The following is a 23,684-nucleotide window of genomic DNA, read 5'->3' as shown; positions in this document are numbered from 1 at the left end:
TACCCCGATGACCCCGATCCCCTGGGACAACTACGGGGTCTGAGTATTCAGCCAAACCGGTATAAATAACACATGAGGGGGGGAACTGATAAGCTGGATGGAGAGCTGACATCAAGTGACTTTAATAAAAGACTCTCTGTGGTTAGTATCTTTAAAACTCAGGAATTTTCTTAAAGAAGAGACTGAAAACAATGAATCTTTGAATATTCTAACCAGGTTTTTAGCGCTCCTCTAGCCTATATGCATGCGTTAAGAGCAGAGCCAGCTCCTTTAAAAGACTCCTTCCAATTACTTTCACTTGCACTTTGTCAGACCACCGAGCGAGACTCCCCAGATGTGAGGGGCCGGGATGCGCTACAGCACAGACTGTAGGGCCTCGTCACTGATTTCATGGGACAGAATCGTAGGGCTCAGCTGAGAAGTGTCCGAGTTCTCGATGACTCCGTTGTTGTATCCACTTATTTTTGCCGCGGAGGATTCTGATGGTTTCTGTTGGCTTTAGTGGCCCCGTGACCCATTGGATCAAGTGGTCGGGATGGAATCGCATAATGCAGGTCGGGGAGGAAGTTGTTGCCAAAAGCGGAGGAGATGAAGCAGCTCGAGCGTCAGCAAACCTGGTCGACGTTGGTGATCCGAGCTGCACATTAGCTAGCTAGCATTCGGCTAACATTAGCTATCGGTTAGACTTTCACGGTAATGGTACCTCCACCGAGGTATGAGGACAGGGGCATGTTGACCGAGGTCCTGCCTGGTGCCGAGCTTGCTCAGCTGTTATTGGAGCTCAGAGTGAAAAGGGGGCGGGGCTTAGGAAGGGTCGCCCGCTCACTATTTGTGCGCTGGAGGATTTTCCTGCAAGTGGCCAAACCCTATACCTAAATGTTGGGTACAGGGAGAGAGCACGCACGTCTGAATCTGCAACTATGACTTAAAAAATGTTTCTTAATGCGGCTTCTAAAAAAAAAAAAAAAAGTCTCTCTCTCTCTCTCTCTCTCTCTCTCTCTCTCTCTCTCTCACTGCACAACGGGAGCTTTATGTGTGACAGGTAAAGTGAGGTCTGGACCGGGGTGAAAGGGGCTGAGCGGTGAGCGGAGCAAATTCTTGTGTTTCATCCAACATCCATCTTGGGGAGCAGGGACCAGAATCTCCTCGGCCGGTGGTCTCGCGGACTACTGTCCATATTTAATGTAGGATAATGTATACAGCGGAAAGCTGTTACTGAACTTTACTGACTTCTGCTGGAAATCTGCTCTTTGATCTTGCAGTTTTTTTTGCAAATTCAGTTTACAGGCGATGAGAAGTTCAGTCAAATGACGTAGGTCACATTAGTACACTGACAACAAAGAGCCGATTTTAAGTCCAGTATATGTTATTTTGTGTCCCCCAAAAATAGCCGTATTTTCACTTTGCAAATATTTCAGCTCTGAATAGGTCTTGGAAAAACAGCAGAAGTCTGCCAGGAAAGACTGGCTGACGCTACGCTGGGGTTTAATGGCAGCACTGCTGTAGGTTTTTACAAGGGGTCAAAAGGTCTCAGTGAGACTCCAACGGAGCGTGGAAGAGGAGCATATAATGACTTCATAATGACAGCGGCGTAAGTGTAGCATCCAGGAGGACGGGGGGTCATTGCAGCTCAGGAGAGGATAAGCTGGCGGTGTCGTGATCTTTTAGTTGTTTGTATTTCTAAATGAATGGGCTGACTGTTTAGAATGCATTTCATGTTACAAATAACCGGTGAATAACACAGTATATCCCACCTGCCGCGCCTTTCATACTCCATCCATGTCGCGTTCCGCTTAAAGAACCGTTTCTTTCGGCTGAAACCTCAAACTTGGCAACACAGGTGGACACTGAGTACAGGAATCGACTTGGCTGAGTTATACAGGAATTCAAAAATGTCCCTGCAGATTTAAAGTTGTTTTGGTGTGAGTCTGGACCAGCGAGTCAAAGCTCTGGAGTGTGCCCGTATAAGCCAACAGTGGACAGGACTGGGGTCACCGATGAGGTCTGTGTGGCCGTACAAGCTGGCACGTCCAAGGCTGCAGAGAGCCAAGGGCCAAATAGTTGAGTTGGTTAAGACAGTGGAGCCAAGTATTACTCCTGTCTGTCTGGTACGAAACACACACACACACACACACACACACACACACACACACACACACACACACACTCACGGCTACCAGCTCCACGCTCTCCTTCACGATTCTTATCTTTCATCTTAATGTGGGGACCAACTCGGCAGTGTCGGCAGGAGAACAGTATCACCTTTGTAAACGGGAATGTTTGCCGTGTTTTTTTGTTTTCTTCACTTTTCAGCACAAATATCAAAATTACGTGCAGTTTTTGAGGCGCATGCTTTTGCAATTTAACAACACAAGTGAAGTTGAAAACGACATTCTTTAATCGCTTAGGTGCACAGGTCCATAAAGCACCCATCAGGACAGTTAAAACCAGTTCGGTCTGATTAATGTGGGAATAAAGTACGGAGCAATAGTAACGTTCATCGTTTCTCGTTCTGTACCTTCATTCATTTTAACTATTTGTGCTGTTTTAAACACTACCGCTTATTTCTTCATTTGTTTTGCATTAAACCAGCTAAAAACAGCTGTTACAACGTTACAAAAGTTGTCATGCCAAATTTAAAGTGCTCAAATACAAAATAGACGCCGGTGCAGGAATTCTTCCCAATATTCTAAATGACACAAGAGGACCGAATAGAACAGAACCTGGTCTTTCTAGAACATCCGGTTCGGCTCTTTACTGCAGGGTTACTTCCAGACATTCTTAAGGAAATAAAACACAAAAATAACGTTGAGAGTAAAACCCTCAGAGTAGCATATCAAATGTTGACACAGCAAGTAAATGCCACGCCGAAGAAGAGCTTGAGTTCACCTCTCATCACCAGTTGGATCTGTTAATATCTGAAGCGATGTGTAATAGTGTTTAGAACATTATGGAAGCGGTTCTCCTTCCTTTAGGTAATTAAAGCGACTGCAGGCTGCTGGTAAAGGCGGACGTCCACAGGGGTCAGATGTCATGGGGCTCGTTGTTTCGGCTTACCCCACGCTGTGTTTAACCAGCTGTAGAAACTGCACTCTGACCAAAGTGTCAGAGGAATGATGGGCTGAAAAAAAAGAAAAAAAACCCTGCCTGTTTTTTGGCAGCTTGCCGCCTGCATGTCCAGCCTTCAACGCAGATCTTTTTTTGGCGAGAAAGTGCAACGCTTCTTTCTGAACTTCATCGTGGAAAAGGTGGGAAGCAGATGAGCTGGTGATTTCTCAATGACTGGTGTGCAAGAGGGAGAAGAAGAGGATGAGAAAGAATCAATCAATCATGAATTAAAAAAGGCAGAAGAGAGGAATGTTTACAGCTTCTTTCCCACTTAATCAAGAAAGCAACTGGGACCTTTTGACACGGCGATGGTTTGTCAGGGCTCCTGCCAGTAGAGTAAAAAGAAAAAAAGGGAGGGGAAAAGGAATGGAAAAATGAAGTGAGAAATAAAGAGACAGAGACAGAGAAAAAGTAGAACCACAGCACATGTGCTAAGGTGCAACTGAAGGCTCAACATCTGCACCGAACATCAACATGTAACCTTTTAATCTTTATCCATATCAACTCCTCAAGGCATACAGAAATCCCTCAAGATCCTCTTTCCTTCTCCTCCAGTGATGAATGCCATGGCTCTGCGGTCAGCCCAAGGTTTGGCATGTTTGTATTCATCACATAGGAGATACTTGTGTAGCTTATCCAAACTGTTCCTACAGAGGGAGGGCGGGTGGACGGGGGGGGGGTCTGAGTGATACCATCTGCTTTGGCTCTGAGGCGCGAGTTGTTCGCTGTACAGTTTGGAGAGCGGGACCTCGGGCCAATCCGCGTGCAGTCCGGCCTCCTTTCCATTGACCCAAGTGAGGCGGCTTCCGCGGCGCCGGTTCAGAGAGTCTTGACCGGGCCCGGCTGACCCCAATTGAACAATGAACCTGGATGACCAGAGCTCAATTGTGTGCTCATTTCAAGTTTAACTTGCTGTTGGTTGAGTAGATATATGCACTCGTCTTTTATAGAGCATGCTATACCTCTTACTGCCTGTGAAAGGTTCCTGTTTAGTCGTACAGACGGGGGCAAAAGAAGCAACGTCCGAAAGGTAGAGTCACCTCGTATCTTGCAAACATGTAGATGAATCATTTAGGAAAGGCTTTTTGTTGTGTGATTAGAGTAAATTATAGTGTTTGTCGGCACTTCTGGGTTTGGCAAATCCCAGAAGAACGCTTCCATCCTGAATAGTTACAGCCAACTGTAAAGCCCAGTGAGTGGACGGCCCTGTCCACTTAACCTGTGGTCTGGTCCTCAATTAAGGCCAAATTATATTTTAGACAATAGTTTGCTTCCAACAACAAAGTCCCTTTCCTGTTTTAAAGACGACTTTGCCCCTGTGCACAAAGCCAAGTCCATAAAAGCCCAATGTTATTATATGTGACATCTGTCTGTACTGTTCTTCACATCACTTGGATTTCTAATTGATACAAAGTAATTCCGCCTTTCAGCCGGTTCAAGCCACTGGCTGCAATGAAGACCTCTTGGACCGAGAAGGAGACAAAGGTAAACACATGACTGGAATAAATAAAGGAAGAACTCGTACCTGCTACCCAGGTGGAGATCTTTCCACTGTTTCTTTCATGGCGCTTCACTACTGAGCGCTGCCGTACTCATCCCCATACCTGCAGCCGGAACGATGCAGATTACTACTGAAATCAAAAACGCTCCTTCAACAAACCTCTGAGGAAAATCACGGAAGTGAGTCTTCATGCATCCCAACTGTCTCTGAATGCAGATGTCAATTAAGTTGCTAAATTGAGTGAAAATGCAGTCAGTCCAGGTTCAGCCCAGCAAGGAAATGACCCCGATCCTTGACCCCAGTAGTCCTGCAGCAATTGAGAAACACTCAGCAGCTGTTAGCATCAAAACCAGGTCAAGCTCATCGGCCAGTTATTTGAACTTGGAATTCCTCTTGTCTCTTGCTTGGAGTGTTGTGGCCAAAACAAAAGCCGAGCCTTTTTTTAGAAGTACTCATTTTCATTTGTAAATTGTTTTCAGAGTGGCTGGATCTTCCTTGTCGGAGGAGTTGGACGTGTTGTGGCAAATTCTATTTGTCCGGGAAAAACTGAGAAAAGTATGTGAATCGGTCTAATCTGCAGGGTTTAGACATCTGTTGAACTTGGCCTGCATTTGACACGCAAGAAGAAGTGGAAGAGAGAGAGGGAGAGAGAGAAAACGCTGAGTTTAGATTGAAAGAGAGGAAGATGCAATTACAGAGAGCAATATAGAAACGACGGAGACCTTGTCAAATGTTAATCAGGTATTGAAGGGAACAGTTAAACCACATGTTCTTCAATCACAGACTTTAATTCAAAGAGGAGCAGAGAAGAGGTTTGGTTTAAAGCAAACACATTAAAAAAACAACACAGGCAAACGGACCAGGATCCCAAGGGTGCAATTTCACAGAATGTGAACTGTAACGGTCCGGCTCCTTATGGGATCACCAGCGACGTCTCCGCTCCATCTGCCGCTCCGCATGACGGAAACATCGCCGCTGTTTTTACAGCCGACGTGATTCTAGTCGCCTGCGTTCACGTCGCTCCACAGAGAACATCCTCGGTGACAGATGTTGAAGTAATGCCATGAGGGTTTTTTTTTTTTTTTTTTTTTTTTTTTGGCCAAACTGATTGAAAAACAAATCAGAGTTATGAGGTCTTCGCTTCAACTGTTAATAATTTTTCACAGCAAATGTGAAACAAATAGAGTAAACCCTATTATTTTGTTATTACTGGCTCTAACACTTGGCATCCTGTTGAGTGCGCATTTTAAAGGGAGTTGCAGACACGGAAAGAGGCCAGGGAGGCTTGGAAATCGTGTGTGCAAGTGTGCAGCCTGGCTGAGAGCACTTCATTTCTCTCTTGTTTTCGGTTTTTGTTTGTTCTAAAGAAGAGCTTCACTGTCGTTGACTTGCTTGTCATGACAGATTGACGCCCTGTCACTGCTCCAGTTGCTGCAAAACGCACGAAACGGAAACACCGGGTCTGTCCAGCGTCTGCCGTCTCCTCTTTATCTGCTGTTGTCCTTCTACTGTGTGCATAAACGGTACCACAGTGCTGTGTGGGTGCCACAGCTAAAGCTACTGCATCAGTTCATTTAATAGACATTTTAATACACTCTATTCATAGTGTATATCTGTATCTAATGCGATCACTGTCTTCCATCACAACCAAACCTGACACTTGCTTCTGAGTGGAATCTTTGTAACGAACCCTAAAACCTGCTGAAATAATCAGCCATGAAACTTGAAGTTAGGCCGTTAATCTTCACTTCTAGAGAGTACACACACACACACACACACACACACACACACACACACACACACACACACACACAGAAACAACCTCTTTCTTCTCTAACAAATAGTCTCTGAGCTCTACAAAATGAACACTTTGATTTACAGAGTCATGGCTCAGGTAACCTAATCCAGGAGCAAACGTTACGACTACATCGGTCTACAGACGCACATCTGCAGGCACATGTGCGTACAAGTGTGAGTTCTTGCGTGGGTGTAAAGCTGTCCACATGTAGAAGCTGTGCCTCTCTCTCTCTCTCTCTACCTCCTTGTCCTCCTATAACAGAGGAGATTGCACGTAGCTGTTAGCAGCCATAAAAATCCCCACCAAGTACCTGCCGGCCTCTTTGACAGACTCTTTGATCCTGAAAATCCGACCTGGAGCTCATTTCCTCATCCGGGAGATGAACTGACAACACGACCACGATAGGCATCTCAAGAAACAGGTAATCAAGATCCGCTTACGGAGCTTCAACTTTCTGATGTGACCTATCATGTTATCAGCTGGTGCTTCAGCTTCGGAGATATCGTTTGTTCAATCGTTAGCCTTTGCTCTAAATAATCACAAGTGCATTTCTGTTTCCAATCTCCTTAAAACAGTCTACTAGATGCACTGTGCCTTAAATACAATTTCTCCAAACTAAATTGGTTCCAGCCCCTCTGCTTTGCACTGGCAATGCATGCAAATTGCTAACAAATGCTGAAAAACCAAAACACCTGTTTGGGGATATTTTGGGAGGAGCGGCCACAGGCTGAAAGAAATAATCAAAGACTCCGTATCTACCTGATTATGCGGACCTCGTTCTGGCATGCTTTGGCAAAAAAAAACACATGGAAATATAGACGTGTTTACATCAGAGTCATACTGATCTCTGCAGTCTGACCTGACCCGATGAGACCACAATGAGAGTGGAAGGATTTGAGTCAGTTCATGTTTTCATATGTGAAACATTATAAAGGTTTTACATTTCTAAAAGTACTTAATCTGATCTGTCTCTAATGCAAGTGTCATGATACCGTTTTGTATAATTTTAGGAACATTTGATTCTTTGGTATCTGGTGTGCATCAAGACTTGTTATCCTTAGTTACTCATCCTTAGAGATTGGGCAAACCAAACAAACCCAACTGAACTTTTCGGCAATGTGTTCCTAGTTGCTGAGAATACCAGAGAAAGTCATCTGCAGCACAACATGTTTTTAAGTTACAGTTGACTGCTGCTGCCCAACGCACATGGAAGAAACAGGTTTCTGAAACCACAATCCTTTCCCATCGCAAACCAGGGAAGACCTCGGTCTAACCCTAAAGACCACCGTGTTGCTCTCCACTCCGGAGCTCCAGGGTCACAAGACAAGCCAAGGCTTGTAATAATAGTAATAACTGTGATCCGGCCCGTCCCCCCGCTGTTCGTGTCCCAGACCGTTACATGCACTTTGCATCATCCGTTGGAAGCGTCACTGGAAGGCCGTGAAGCTCATCAGCAGACTTCATATTGGGCCGAAGGGTGAGTCGTCAGGTTCACAATCATGCCATCAAAAGCACGTCTTTGGGAGCGAGACGAGGAAAAAGAAGGACGAAAGGAAACTGTTACAGAGTTAGGTGCTTAAAAACACCCGTCTGACCAATACAACGGTTCAGGCTCTCCGAATGATACAGCCAACACGTTTTTAAAACCAATAACTGTCTATATGTTCTGTCTTTTCTCATGTTAAAATGCCACAAAAGCCAGCATGTTTCTTTCTGGTTTCCCACAACCAACAACAGTAAACTACTTCCTTCTTGTTACGAAGTGCTCTCCGTCGGGTTGTGCTCGATAGCTAATCAAAAGCAAAGCGATTCCCCAGTCGGTGTTATTTGCTGGGAGGAAATTGGGCCAGAGTTCATGTTTCGTATCTGCTGCCTGTGGGAGAGATATCAAAAAGAGGCAGACGCCTCCACAGACAACCGCAACACCACATTAAATGGGTTGCCTTTGGCCACGTTGCCAGGTTTGTCGAAGCTGTTAGAGTTTGCTGATAAGGGGATATACTGTACAGGGCATTGTTGAAGCGAAAGGAGACAAGACTTTTCAGAGGGAGCTGCAAGCTGACTTGTGAGTATTTTTGCTCTCAAACTAAACCGTACATCTAAAAGAGAAGCTGTCTTAGAATGGACTGGACTGGAAGAAATCAGAGCAGAAAACTATCAGATTATAACAATCAAACAAACTATCAGATTATAACAATCAAACAAACTATCAGATTATAACAATCAAGGACGCCAAACAGGCTAATATTGTACTGCTGTGATTGATATCATAAAAGAATTGACTAGTTTCAAACTGAATCTTCCTTCCAGAGAAACCTCTATGTTCGCCAGACAAACCACAAACTGAATCTACCAGCATTTCACTGCAGTTAATCTCAGGTTCTGCTTGCCAGATACATGCTTCTAACCGCCATGATTTTCCATTAAAACAACCGCCTACAGCTCTCCCACAATGCCAAGCTTCATTCACTTTTTATGGGTACTTTGTCACTGAACCACGAGGGAAAAGGCAAATTGCTTTCTTACCAGGACCAATTATGGCAAATAAACAGAAAAATCCAGCTGATGATTTCATTCCATTTTAGTTCCTAATTCCCATTGTTTGATAGTAGATGGACGACCCGGGGCTCCCTAACTGAACTGGGGAAAAAAGCTGCTGGAACAGCAAAAAAAGATTTGTAAATAAGGACTGATGTTTGCTCTAATGTCTGTGGGAGGCTGGGAAACAGACATGTTTGTCTCTACAATTTGGTAGAGGAGGCCATTGAAAAAGGGTTCCAAACATTTGAATAAAAACAATGTCTTGATAACAATAAATTTGTTTTCTGTTCTCTTGTTAATTCCAAAGCCTGACCAAATGATACACATGATGACCAGACATTTCCAGTTAAATGTAATAAAAGCATCAGGGCAGTGTTCAGGGGCTGAATAGATGTTGAACTAACTGTTTTTTCTTTTTGTATTCTGGTCAAAAGATGGAAGCTTTAGGGGCCCGAGCACCAGTTTGGGATGTCTGGTGCTGCCTGATGGACTGAGCGATGACGCCATTGTTCAACCAAGGGCTGAAGAAGAAGAAGAAGAAGAAGAAGAAGAAGAAGAAGAAGAAAGGCACTGGACAAAGAGTTCAATTTGCTCTGCTCTCCCAATCAACATTCAATCCATTTTCAACACTTGTCAACTGGGTGAATCAACAAGTGTTTGAGGAAACAACGCCTGCCTGATGATTTTATCATTTTATTGCCTGACATGGTTCATTACGGCTGCACTTGTTTCGCTCGTCGACGTTAGCGCACAAACCTGGTTCTCATTTTAACCTGGGCAGATGTGAAACTTGCTTTCTCTTGACAGTAAAAGCTTGACTGAACTGGACCAACATGTCTTTAATACACAGAGAAGACAAATTCGTATGTGTGCAGTCTTTTTTGTTAGCTCTCTATTTTTGTTTTGTATACAAAGAGGAAAATAATCAAAATCACATCTCTGGCCGCTCTTCGCTCATTAGAAGTGTTTCAGATTGATTGAAGGCTGGACCGCACCGGCTGAAGTGACCTCCAGCTGGAGTAAGATCCAGCTTTGACGATGATGAAAGAAATAAAAAACACCCCAAAACGCTCCTCTCATAAATAGTGAAGCTGTTTGTTAGGCTCCTTCTGGGAAACTCTTTTTTATTTTTAATTGCAGACCATCATCAAGTATAATTACAGAGACCTCAACAGCTTAGGACACGTCATTACATCATATGAAACAAATCTGTATCAAGTCAGAGAGATACTTTGACATCATTTCTGTGACCACACAAACTGGAGCTCATGTTTGCAGCCGACGACGAAGGCGTTGCATCTTCTACCTTCACCGTCTCTATCTTTGTGAGCTCCTACAGCATGGAGGGTACTCTACCGTAACAGCAGTACAGCCTGGGTTAATAAAAGGCTCATTTACCACCACGAAGGGGCTTTTCTTTCTGTCTCTTTGATGGAAATGTGCCACATATTTAGGGTGTGGGAGGGGTGTAAATGAGAGAGTCTACCACATGCACAGACACAACAACCGGGGGTGCTAATGAGAGGCCGACAGCAGACGCCGCGGCAGGGAGCGTAACCGCAAAACCAAGGCGAGAAACTGACTAATTTTCACGTACTTATCATTTCCTCCATAAATTTGCAGGATACATAAACACACAGCACAATAAACAGCACTCAGCTTCTTCCAGGACTGCCGGGAGGTTACGAGCAGAGAAAGTGAGCGGTGAAATAAAGGAGAAAGGAAGAGGAAGAAAGGATGATGAGATAAACAGAGAGAGGTAGACAATGAATGATGAAGGACAGAATCAGGCTCTGAAGGTATGCAGAGTGAGAAGAGGGAGGAGGGCAAAAGGCAGATGTTTGTTGATGTTTACTCACCGGCGGTGGGGACACAACAAGGTCAATTGAGACCAAACCATTAATTAGAGTTGTGGTGGGGTTTTTCAGGAGAGTGGGTGGACTGTGTGTTTAAAGACAACGCAGCTGCGGACCAGCTGAGCACACACACACACACACACACACACACACACACACACACAGTGACACACGCCAAAAACACCATCAGCACCACCACTAATCCAACTGGGGAACAATCAGGACCCTCACTGCAGATGCTCCTCAGGGAATGTGTGTCACTGTTTTTGCTACGAGCCGTCGTGATGTTGAGCTCTCCCTTCGTTACGCTTCAGGCTGCCGAAGAAAAACGCCAATGAAGTCCACCAAGAAGACATCATAAGAGCGCCTCGTTATTTCAATGGGAACCCAGCTGGTGGTCTTCAGACTGGGCAAACAGGTTCCAACTTCAGAAACAAAGACAAATGAAAGTTTTGAGTTTCTGTGGTGAGTTTAAGCTCAAGACTCAAGGTCTTTGAAGTCTTTTTTTTTTGCTGTTGTTTGCCGATGACCAGAAGTCATCTATCACCTAGACAGGAGACAACACCAGAGCTATGAAGGTTCAAGGTTGGGACAACCTACCAGGAACACACCGCAGTGTTACTGGTATGTTGTCCCAGCCAGATGTATTAAAAGTGGACCTGCGATTTTGTATTCGCTGAGCAAGATAAGAGAAACTTGTCTGCTCTTACGCTATCCGGCCAAAAGTATGTGGACACCCCTTGTACACGTCTTAATCGAGATATTCTGGTGTGGAAGAACTTTGACTGGACCTCACCAGAGCTCTGGCATCAACCCCATCAAACACCTTTTTTATCTCGGCCTCATCGTCCAACATTTTAATGGTCGACCGCATCAGAGCTCTTACGGCTGAATGGGAGCGAACACTTGCAGCCAGGTTTCAAAGCCTTGCAGAAAAACCTCCTATAAGTGGAGGCGGTTATATGCATGTGTTATAGTCACACATGGCTGCTCCATGACCTCATCATGTGTGGCGGGACATGTTCCTCTCTCTCTCTCTCTCTCTCTCTCTCTCTCTGTGGTCCCCACAGAACAGACACCTGCTTGTTTCAACTGTCTTTCCGGGCCCTGACAGTCTCTTTCCAGACCCGTCAGAACATTCCATGTTTTCACCCAATCGGGGCCTTCTGCGGTGCAAAAAAAGAACAGGAAGCCGGCCGGCCGCTCCCAGAAAAACAAACTCATTCGGAGCCACTTTACATTATCGTAAATTGCAGTTTCGATGCACCTCTAATCCCGCCTGACGGCGGCCTGCGAGCGCGCAAATTTCCTACAAGTATGCAGGATGACTTATGCGTCCTATTAGCTTCCTCGTGGTACACAGGATGCACTGTGGTTCGCTCACAAGCGCGCCCTTTACAACCGTAACCATGTTTACGTGCCGTAATCTTCCGACACTCAGCTACTGAGGGGAATTTTCTTTTCATCCTGCGTCACACTTGCAGTGGCACTCACTTAAACCGTCGACAGCCACAGTCTGTCATTGGCCTCTGGACAGCTCTCCATGAGCAACGGGCAGCGAGGAGCCTTGCTCGAGGGAACTCCATCAGTGGGTGTTGTGGGGATACGAGGTTCATCACTTATTATCCTCGAGTCGCTGTGTAAATGCACCCAATCACGTGACCTTTGACCTGTGTGTGGATGCTCAACATGCTTATATCCGCCCCAAAAATGAAGGAATAACATTCATTCGCAGGAAGGAAGCCGCCATGACTCCTTCAAAGTGTTGCTCCCTAAGGTTTTAAATGTGCTCATTTCTGGTTCCGCTATATTAGCCCTCGGAAACGTAATGGTCATGTGACCACTTAAGAATGGAAAGGGGAGGGGATGCACAGGAGCCCAGTATTTCATAATCTGTCTTATATGTATAAAATGTACAATCAAAGCAGAAGAAGAGGATCGATATACAACAACGTAATGATACATAGATGTGTGGAATTAAAAACCTTCACATAAACAACGACAGCAGCGAGAGAGGAGTGCTGCTCCGTCCAAACTTCAAAAATGAAGGCAAGAGGGAGAGAGAGAGAACAGTTGACCACATCAAACGGCCTCCAGGACATTTAGGGTAAAAGCTCTTTGATGGCCAGAAGCTTTGATTTCAGTGAGTGATGACTGACGCCCAGATAAGGAAGAATTAATTAAAAGGATTAATCAAAGATGTGTTATCTCAAGAATCCCAAATTGTTAACAATACGTTGTAAAAATGTCCCACTAAATTACACGTTTCTTCTCTGAAATGAAACAGACAGCAATAAACCAGAGGAGTACAAAGGACGGAGGTCAAAGTGACTTTAGGCGTCGCACACTCAGCCTCCCACACAGACTCCATCCTATACTTAACACATCCTGTGTTTGTGCTCTGCTTCGACGCTTTGAAGTCCTCTATCTCAACACTATCTGTGCTCTGCACAGCGACCCGTTGTGTCCAGGACACATTTAGCGGGTCCTGTTTACCCTCCAGGATAACGCACATGTTTTTGGTTTTGGGGTTGGTTTGCTCTAGATAATTCGCAGATACAACCAGGGACTGTGGAGCAGCCATCTACAAAGTGTTTAGTCAGCGGATTCCCTGATAAATGAATATAACGGTGTTCCATTTACTGCTTTGACTTTGTCTCCCGTTTCCTTTTGACGCTTTCTTCACGAGTTCCTCACGCCTCCTCACCAGAAATGAGTCAAAGTCAAAGACTACAAAACTCATCAGTGGGAGGAAGTCGCAAAAACAACAAGCTGCATCAATTATGAGTGAAAGAAATGAATCGGGAGCCAGACGGATGTGGAAACAGCTGTCATATTGGACCAAATCTACGCAGTTGTTGAAAGTAAAAAGAAACGATCTGGGATGCAGATACATGTGCAACACACACACACACACACACACACACACACACACACACACACAACCTGCAGAGCATCTTGAATCTGTTTCAGCTTGCTGACACATGGAAGAGTAAACAGCCACAAAAAGGGTTCATGTCACCCTCCCAACAGACAAATATAGATCCAGTTCAGTGAGAGGAGATTGAATTACTAATCTGTTGAAATTTCAGAGACTCGTGGGTTTGAATGTTTCCAGTTTAAAAGGGAGAAGATATTAAGCGGCCACTCCTGGGACATTTTCTGTCTGATATGAGGCACATAAACTGGACAGACTAAGCTCCAGCCTGGCATGTTAAACTGGGCGTGACCCAACGACGACCAAGTCCAAAAATCCTGATCTCATGTGATGTATTTTGCCAAATCTGTACCAGATCAGACCAGCATCATCATCACGATAATCAAACCTGAGAGAATATATTTTGTGTTAAGGTTTCGTATCCAACAGTGAATTACATTTAATGTGAGCATCCGCCAAATATCTAAGACGTGACCGCTACTTATATCGTGACCTCATAATGCTCTCGACATGCAGAGTATATACACAAGAGAACATCTGGCCACTTTCACCGTGTCTAACATTTGGTGAGTGTTTTGTTTTGAAATTGTTGACAGCGTTTGGTGCTCAGCGCTCAGCGCTGGGATTCATTCCTCAGGAAAGAACCTGCCTTGTGTCATGCATTCCAAAGCCATAATAAATAAAAAATAAGTTTCATGAACAGCACAGAAGTGGACTTGTGCGTTGCATCGTGTGCCGGCTGGAAACAAAACTGGACATTCATTAACGGGGGAAATGTCACCGACTCTAAAAAAAAGTCCCCGCTGCTGTTTTTCTTGCTCATTCATGAACTCATTGTTGGACGGCGCTGACAATCTTACCGTGCTCGAGTTTAAGTTACACTTTGAATCATAGCGTCACATGTTAGCTCTCTGCAGGGCCGGATGACCGAAGCCAAACCGAAGCCAAACCGGAGTCTCTTCAAGTCAGAGTCCAGACCAAATGGAAGGAATGACACATCCTTAAACTCAGTGCCGTCTTACTTCTCTCCTGACAATAACGAAGAGCCAATCGACAGGTGTTACTGATACCTGTCGTACGCTCGGCTGAGTAAATGAACGCAGCATATGTGTGTGAACGTAAGTGAGAAAGCAAGGCTTCGGGTGCAGCTTCTGTCCGTCTCCACGTCCCCGGTTTTGATTTACTTTCTCCACTTTAGCACGAGCCACTCTGTCACATTTTCTCCACAGCCCTCATCCTCTCGCACGCTTACAAATCTGCTGTCTTTTCCTGATGGTTCCCAGAACTTAGAAACAGAAATTGCATGTATATAGTGTGATGCATGGAAAGGCTGTAAACTGCTTAATAACACAACATTTTGCAGACACATTTATGCATAACGTGAGTCACAGGGGTTTCGTGTCCAATTCTAGCAGCTAATAAAGCGGAGATGCTTTGTCGGTCTTCCTTTTCACTACAACAGACCAAAAGTCCGGTTCCCTTCACGCTCTCTTCAGCGTTCTCGTGTTCTTGGGGAATGTTTTTAAGGTGTGTTTTTTTTTTTCATCAGTAATATACGTTTAGATGCCATGTTTCACTTAAACCTGCACCGGGTTGCACTTCTGGTTTGGGGTCAGGACTAGCGGTGGTGATGTAACAGTCGGTGAGGTTGAAAAATTGAGAAATATGAGCCGGGGGAGGGGAAGCCAACAAAAACTCAGTTGACCCTTCCCTGAACAAACAACAGATAAAAGAGATGAACATGACGAGTCCTGCCTTTGTTTTACTTAAAAGTCAGATAAAAACAGGGAGCGTCAGTTTTCTTCCAAAACGGTATCTGCTTTGTTTTGGATATTCATCCAAAACGTGTTCCAATTATGAATCTGTTTGGAGACTAAAACATGATTCTGTGTTGGTTACATCCAGCAACGGCCTTCATACACGCCACTGATCTCCGAGGACTCGCATCATAATCATCTTCGTCATCTTCGTCATCCTCACTGTCACTCTTGTCCTCGCCATCATCATCATCATCATCATCATCATCATTATCATCACCATCATTATAATCGCCTCAACGTAATCACCACAACCGAATTCTCTGAGAGTCGCATCATCAGCCACATCATCGTATTCATTACCAGTAATAGCCAACTGTGTCCCGGGCATTCTCGCCGCTCCATCGGCGTAATTAAAAGCACAATCATTTGTGAATAATGACCATGTGCACGGCAGATGTGCATGTGCTCTCTCTCTCTCTCTCTCTCTCGGTGGGTGTGGCCAATAGGCAAGCGTGTGTGAGTGTGTGTGTGTGTGTGTGTGTGTGTGTGCACAACGAGCAGCGCTCCAGGCGAAATATGTTATATGTTCGTCAACATGTTGCTCATTAGCAAAGATGCTTTTATGATTCTTCTGTAGAATGAAAAGCATTAGCTATAGAAAAACAAAGGCTGACTGAGGATGGCTTGGGGCAAAGCCACTTTGTTTACTTGTCACTGTTTTGTTTTTTTAAGATATTCCACTGCAATGAGATCTTATACATTCATTCCTCAATTCATTTGCTCACATACTAATTGATGACTTGTTTCATTCATTTATTTACCTCATTAAATTTGTCTTTCATCCATTTAACTAATCATGTCACTATTCATAATGACATATGTTCATTCATTAATTCACAATTTATTTATTTTTGTAATGCTAGGAATGTTCCTAACGACTAACGTTGAGATAAAAGTATAAACTTAAGACTAAAACGTAAGAAAATACACTTTGTATTGAACACAATTTAATCCAAAATGTGTTCAAACCTCCGGCAGGGACTGTGGTCTAAGAAGAGTCCTGGTTTGGCGTCACCTAAAACCATTAGGGTGCAAGTTTGACTCATCAAGCCAGCTGGCGTTAGCCTGCATAGTCTGTAGCTTAGCTTTAGCATATGTGCTAGCTTATCCATCTAGCTATAGCCGGCTAGTGTCAGTGAGCCAATCCGGTCGGTCGACAGACTGACCCCTGAACCAAGCCGGTCGATAATCAGGTCAATAATAATGGGTTTAATCAAGCAATATGTATCTGGTGCCGACTATAGCGAGGGGGCACATCCCCTGGCTGATGCATTTGTTCACTCACACACACACACACACTTTCTTGCACTCATTCATTTATGCACTAAATTATTTAACTTTCAATATGTTTATCGCTGAGTCACAGATGCAGCTGGGCGATGTGTTAAAGTTAAGCCATGTGTTAAACCCGCTGCTTTATTCTGAGGAGGCGGACCGTTGAATTAGCAAAAAATAAAAACAACAACATTCACTATCTGATTCACACACAGAACCAAACTATGCAGATTTCTGCTGCATCCGCCCACAACCAGTAGAACACGCCGCACTATCTCACACTAAAGGAAACGGATTATATCTTTTCAACAATCGAGCACAGAAATGTCAATGTTGCCACGGCGACAGCTCTGTTTTCCAGAATATTTACAGCTGGAAATATTTGTCCCTGGTGCTCTCTCTCTCTGGCAAGTGAGCCGGCATGCGTTCGCGCACACACACACACACACACACACACACACACACACACACACACACACACACACACACATACACACACACACACACACACACACACACACACACACACACACACACACACACACACACACACACACACTTCTTTTTTCCCCCCACTCTTGAAAAAGTGAATCATGGCAGAGGATTATGAATATGGCTAAAGCACAAACAGCCTGACAGCGGAGCCTCTGGCTCAGCAAGGCTGTGCAGGATCTACAGAGGAGGACCATGAAATCACACTTTAAAAAGCCTTTCTTTAGTCTCTACACACATCTATTGTCAAGTTCTGCTGTGCTGCAAAACTTATTTTGAGTCAAAACTCACTGCAACAAGATCGTATTTCACTTCGTCTCATAATTAGGGACGGGGTTATTATTGCAATGCGGCTGCAGCCAAAGTGGTGTTTAATTTAAAATGTCAGACTCGGAAAATGAACCTCCGTGGGGCCACGTTATAGCTAAAGAGACCCCGTAATTATTTGACTGGGCCTTGACAATGCTGCTTTTGTGACACGGAGGTCCTTGTGGTAATCATAGGTCAAGATACCCACACACACTTAGCCGCAAATGCCAATCTGGATTCCAGCACACTGACGAAAGCAGTGATCGCAAATTGGCCCGTCTCAAGGATGAAAAGTAATAAAAATGAAGCTCTCAGACATGACTGACAATGACCTTCATCTCTGACAAGCACTTTCCAACACACACACACACACACATTCACAACTCGGTAGCATTACTTCATCTCCGCTGCCTCAGTTGTGCGCTGCTACTGATTGCACAGCCTGTCAGTCAATGTGCACGTTGGGAGTTTTTTTTTTTTGCCTGTTTCCAATTGCAACGGAAAAGAAAGTCTGCGGCGCTCTCGGCACTAATTGTGAACACGTTGAAGGGGATCCCGATTGATCCGTTCATCGTGGAGAAAATCTGGATTTAAGCTGTGAAAACAGTCAGCAAAGACTTGCAGGGGCCTGAGATACACATCAGTCCAGATATAATTGAAACCATCGCACAGGACCGCAGCACAGGAGCCTGCAGGTACCTCCCTTATGGGCTCTGGTGTCATTAGGTTCATCTAAAAACAACGGTTCCCAAAAAGTTTGGTGCACGCCGTGTTTCACTCTCCACACCGTTGTACTTCCAGTATAAACAGTTTGATGTACAGCAACTTTGGACACATTCCAATCCAACATTAAGCATCCCACGGGACATACTGATCTTATCAAATGTGGGGGTCTTAAAGCAAATATGCCTTTCAAAACGCAAACATAAAACCCCCAAAAGACTTTCCCATGGTCTCTGCAATAGAGACATATTGTAGGCTACAACATCGCTATTTCAACATCACTGTGACATTCATTCATTAAGTTCACAGTGTCACCTCAGCATTCATATGCTCTCCCAACAACACAGTGTACCAATGTTGTTTAATTTAGCTTTTTGAGTATCTTATTCATCCTGTACCTAAATATCAAACCATCTGTTTCCAGGACCAGAGCGCAACAGTTTCACCATTCATATTCAGCAGATCAAAACTCATGAGCCAGCAGAAAGTTCAGCGACAGCAGCAGAAGAAGAAGAAGAAGAAGAAGAAGAAACACATGATCCGGCAATAACAGACAAACACATACCGTCCAACAGCTGAGCAGAGGAGCGACGGCAGCAGAACCGCAGCGCGAGTAGAAATAATCCAAAGAACCAGGGGGGAATGCTGTGTAAAGACAGAAGTAAAGAGTTGGACAACTGACCAAATGTTGGTGTAAAACAACTTCTCTGTAGAAAACACAGTGCCTTTCATTTACCGTGAAGTCATCTTCAGTGGTGTTAAGCTTAGATCCAAACTAAAGTTGTCCTGTTCATGTGTGGTAGCCCTGGTAAGAGAGAGAGAGATGGAGCTCACTCTGCCACTCTCTCTCACTCACTCCAAACTAAAAGCCTCGCACTCTCCTCCTCCTCCTCCTCCTTCTCTCTCTCTCTCTCTCTCTCTCTCTCTCTCTCTCTCTCTCTCTCTCTCTCTGGTTCCCAGTCAAACAAAGGCAGCTTCAGTGAGTCGGACTCGAGGGGCCCTCGCAAAGCTGAAATCCGACTCCTCGTGTCTCTCTACGGACCGCCGCTTTTCTAATCCAGCCCACCCCTCAGACATCACAACTCCAAATACAAATTAACACACTCCAGTTAAGTCCTCCTCCCCTTGCTCCCCCTGCTCCTCCTCACTGGTGTGGTTTCTCTCCCTTTCCCTGCGCTTTAATGCACTTTTCTAGAGTGGCCTTGACTTATGGGAGGAGATGCCTCAGGAGCTGCAGCCTCAACTTCAAAACCTTTGCCTAAAGTAGTGAAGACAAGAAGTTATAGTTGGATCAGAGTACATATTAAAACAGCTAAAACAAAAGCTAATCTTATCACTGGCATTACAGGAATGTGTTTTCAACCAAATCCCCAATCAGACTGTAACAGTGTCTCACTACTAAATGCCAATTCCACTGTATTTTCCACAAAATGCTCAAATGTATCGGAAGTAAAATCATCAAAAAAAGCTGCATTCAGTCAATAAAATCATGGTCTTTTCTCAGGGGTTGTCAAATATTGCATGAGTTCAAGTCATGGTGGTAACAGGATAAATAGGGTAGCCAAGGCATTTTCCCTTCCCCCAAGCAGGTCCTCCAGCTCCTTTTTGGAGGATCTTAAGGCATTCCAGGCAAAATTGGAAATGTTATCCCTAAGTCTCCCAGTTGGACATGTCCAGAATTCCTGGCCAGGGGCATCCGGTAGGCAACCTGATCAGATTCCCAAACATCTCAAGTGGAGCAATGCTTCAACTCTAAACTCCTAACGCTTTCCCTCAAGATGATCCCTTGCACCCTGTGAAGGAAACTCTCTTTGGCCTACTCAGTGATATTGTTCTTTTAGTCACACTATTAAAATGCATAACCATAAGAGAGGGCTGGTCCACAGAAGATGGGAAGCTTTACCTTCAAGCTGACTTTACCAATCCACCTGTTGATCTAAAACTGCATTTTAACAACAAACAGAACAACATCATCCGCAAAGAGATGTAATTTTGACACTTCTCAGCTGCTTCCTTGAAAATAAATGTATTGCAAAGTCAACCTTGAGCACACACGACAAATGCATTTACTCAACTAATCAACACCACAATGTGTCGTGAGTAAATGCACTTTCAATACGATTGAACTATACGATAATAGGTTCGTCTGTGAGCATATTTTACTGAACATAAAAGTCACTAATTGTCTGTGGTTTTCCGATATGTGACACACAGTCTGGGTTAAAAGCACGGTGAAGATACACATCTCTGCTGGTGATGATGCCATCAGTAATTCCTCTGCCACAATGTCTAGACTCAAGTGCTCAAGTGCGAATCTGCCTACAACAAAGACAAACATCCAGCAGTCTAGCTGCAGGAGCCATGCGTGGTAGAGGGGGGGGGGGGGGGGCTGATAAAGATGTGTTCAGACCTTGATTCTGACAGCTCAGACAGATAACAGCCTTCACAGCCAGTGAGCAATGCCGTTAGTGAGGGGGCATCAGCGATAAGACAACCTCTCTTCACTGACCTCGCGCGGAGTGACCAGCTCCGTTGTGAGGCGAAATTCCTCGTTGCAATGTTGCAACAACTTGCATTGTTGCAAGTCTGTTATATATTTAGCTATTGAGCTTTCTTCATATTCAAAGGCATCCTAGGTCAGACATTTGTTAACACACCCTCATTTTCTCAGCCTAAATACTGAGTCGGAATGTAAAAAGGAAAACATTGTTTCCCACCCACTCAGGACAGTCATGTTGGACACTTTTGTGTATCCATGTAAACGATTTATTGGTTTTGAAATAGTTGACCCTCACCCTCACAGTAGTGGTGCCAAAGTGCAAAATTAATTCCAAGTTTCTTAAGAACCGTCTTTGTTCATACAAAAAGATTTTTGTCAACTAGAATTGCATCTTTAATCACAAAACCTTGGTGACTGGTGCGTAGAGATTTTACCATTTACAGCATATGGAGATTTTTAAATTAGTCCACATACTGACATGCTGAAATAATCAGTTTAAACTACAACATTTTAGTCATATTGCCTGACAGCTGTTGTTGGTCTTTTTGAAGTTTTTTTTTGTGTCTTTTTATAAACGTCTTGTCTGGTGTACGTCAGGTTTAATACCAATTGTCAGGGACTCCTCCTCTGAAAAAAGGTCTGGTAAAAGTGGAGTTTGTCATTTTTAACCTTTGGTCTTATTATATATCAGAATTAGAATAAGGTTTATCGCCAAGCAGGTTTTTACTTCCGTGTTTAGCGCATACAGTAAACATAATAAATACAATTTAGGCAAAGTACTGCAAAATTAAAGAACATAAATTGAAAATAGAAAAATGCAATATAAATATGAAAAAAGATACCATTAAGAACTTCCAACAAATATGTACAGATGGGGCTGTTATACAAGCATGAAGTGCTTCTTGGAATAATCTGCCTAGTTTAGTTGGAAGTCATTATAACCCGACATGGATGAAAAACGCTTGCAGGTGTTTACTTTGCTTCACAGGTGTCCAGATTACTCACCGCATCTGAGTCAGGGCAGATGATGGACGTCTGTTTAGACAAAAATAAGCTTTCAGCTCAGATATTCACACATAAGAGTCAGTGTTTGTGTTTCTGTCTACATTCATACTTTAAAAACACAGCTGGCAGGTGGAGGCGTATTTGGTTTTAATGGATGTTGCCTCCAAAAGTAATACTTATTTTGTCTGTGTTTTCAATTTCATTACATGAGATGTAGTGAGACGAAGAAATCACGTTTAAAACACTGACATCGTTCTATATCCATACATTTTTCGCACTTTCAAATCTTGCAAAACTCCAGTCTCTGTTAACCATCCATCCAGGTCATAAGAACGTCCCACTTCCTGCATTGGACCAACAAGTTCCCAGTAAATGTAATTCCCTCAAAGTATATTTGCCTGTGCAAATTAGTTGTTTATAAACTGGACGTTGCCAGGTCACAACTGAAACAACAAGTGATGAATCAGCGGATTATAAATATGTGTGGAAATCTAACAGTTCTTCAGTGGATGTTCAATTAAAAAAGAAAACATTTTTGCGGGTTGCCAAGATTGCTCTCCACCCCCTCTACACCCACACTGTTAGGTGAGTGATCTGAGATCTCCATAGCAGTCTGTGTATTTGGTGGTAAACACAGTTGAAAGTCTTTGTGAGGAGGGAGACAAGGAGACAAGGAGTAACAGACGTTTCTATGCAAAGAAAACAGCAACACAGAGGATGGGAGCAGGGGGGGGGGGGGGGTGATTTCAGCCTGTGGGTGGCCACAGATTAAAAAGAGGTCCAAGTCCGAGGTCTTGCTGGTATGACTCAGCGAGATACCAGGTCGTCATCGCTCCGGAGCCGACAGTTGTGAGAGAGCCGGCTGATCTGCACCAGCCGACTTCAAAAAACGCACCAATGAACAAAAAGAAAACACATCTGCTCACAGCGTCTGGCTCTGAGTCTGAGAGGGGGCACTTTCTTTTAGGGAAATTCCATGTTGTGAACCTAAGCTGTTTGTGGTTGCAGTAGACTGCAGTGCTGCCGAAAGACATTCAGAAATGCATAGTGGAAGATAAGAGTCGAATCCAATACATTTCATTTGTAAAGAAAATAAATAGTGATATGTCAATAAACCGTTATTGTCATATACATTTAGCGTCTGCATTTATCCCGTCCCAGTTTCAGGAGCAGTGGGCAGGTACTATACAGCTGCCTGGGGAGCATAGTGCCTTGCTCAATGGCACCTTGTTAGCCGGCAACTCTTCAGCTACCAGTCGGTGCAGGGACTTGAACCGGCGACTCTAAGGTTCCCAAGACAAGACAAGACAGAGCTACAGCTACAATAGCAGATGTTTAGGAAAGTGAAACCATACTGTGATGATGTTGGATATCGAGTGTTGTAGAATAAAGCAGACGGAGCCTGGTAGAGCTGATATACATGTAGACTAGAGTGAGGAAGCTGGAAAGAGGAACCAAGGAGTCATGCTGGATAAGCAGCGTTTTCCACTGCTCATATTTGAAATATCTCTTATCAGAGGCCAGGATTCCTCGCAGCACCTCTGACCCGCTGTAGGTGTCTATTAACCCTCAGACTGTGTAGAGGAGAAGCTGCTGATTTCAATGAAGTGGGTTTACTTACATTAATTCACAGCTAGTCTAGTAGTCTGACTGACGGTTGACTGGCTGAACATCACGTGTTTCATCTCTTTTTCTTTGCTTTTCATTTGCCGCTCCCTGTGACTGACACAAGCGCCCCAGCCCTCAAGTTTGGGAGGTAGAGGGTCTGCAGCGTTATGAGGCTTCTTCTACAAAGCTGGGGGGGGGGTGTCGTGGGTT

The 23,684-nt window shown here is 44.2% G+C and overlaps 1 protein-coding gene across 1 annotated transcript in view; it reads right to left on the bottom strand.

Moving 5' to 3' along the window:
* Positions 1-19,427, bottom strand: part of LOC137872030 (collagen alpha-1(XV) chain-like) — a 48,544-nt gene extending 29,117 nt beyond the window's left edge. Inside the window, exons 1-2 of the mRNA XM_068710228.1 lie at positions 19,098-19,427; positions 18,927-19,006 (exon numbers count right to left, since the gene is read on the bottom strand). Of these exons, the coding sequence (XP_068566329.1) occupies positions 18,927-19,006; positions 19,098-19,108 (91 nt within the window). The 5' untranslated portion in view covers positions 19,109-19,427. The remainder of the gene's footprint in view (positions 1-18,926; positions 19,007-19,097) is intronic.
* Between the last annotated feature and the right edge of the window lie 4,257 nt (positions 19,428-23,684).

Source organism: Cebidichthys violaceus, unplaced genomic scaffold (genome assembly GCF_023349555.1).
Source record: "Cebidichthys violaceus isolate CVI_PGR_0920_01 unplaced genomic scaffold, fCebVio1.0.p SCAF_15, whole genome shotgun sequence".
NCBI lineage: Eukaryota > Metazoa > Chordata > Actinopteri > Perciformes > Stichaeidae > Cebidichthys > Cebidichthys violaceus.
Note: the sequence above shows the minus strand (reverse complement) of the source record. Positions and strands in the feature narration are given on the sequence as shown.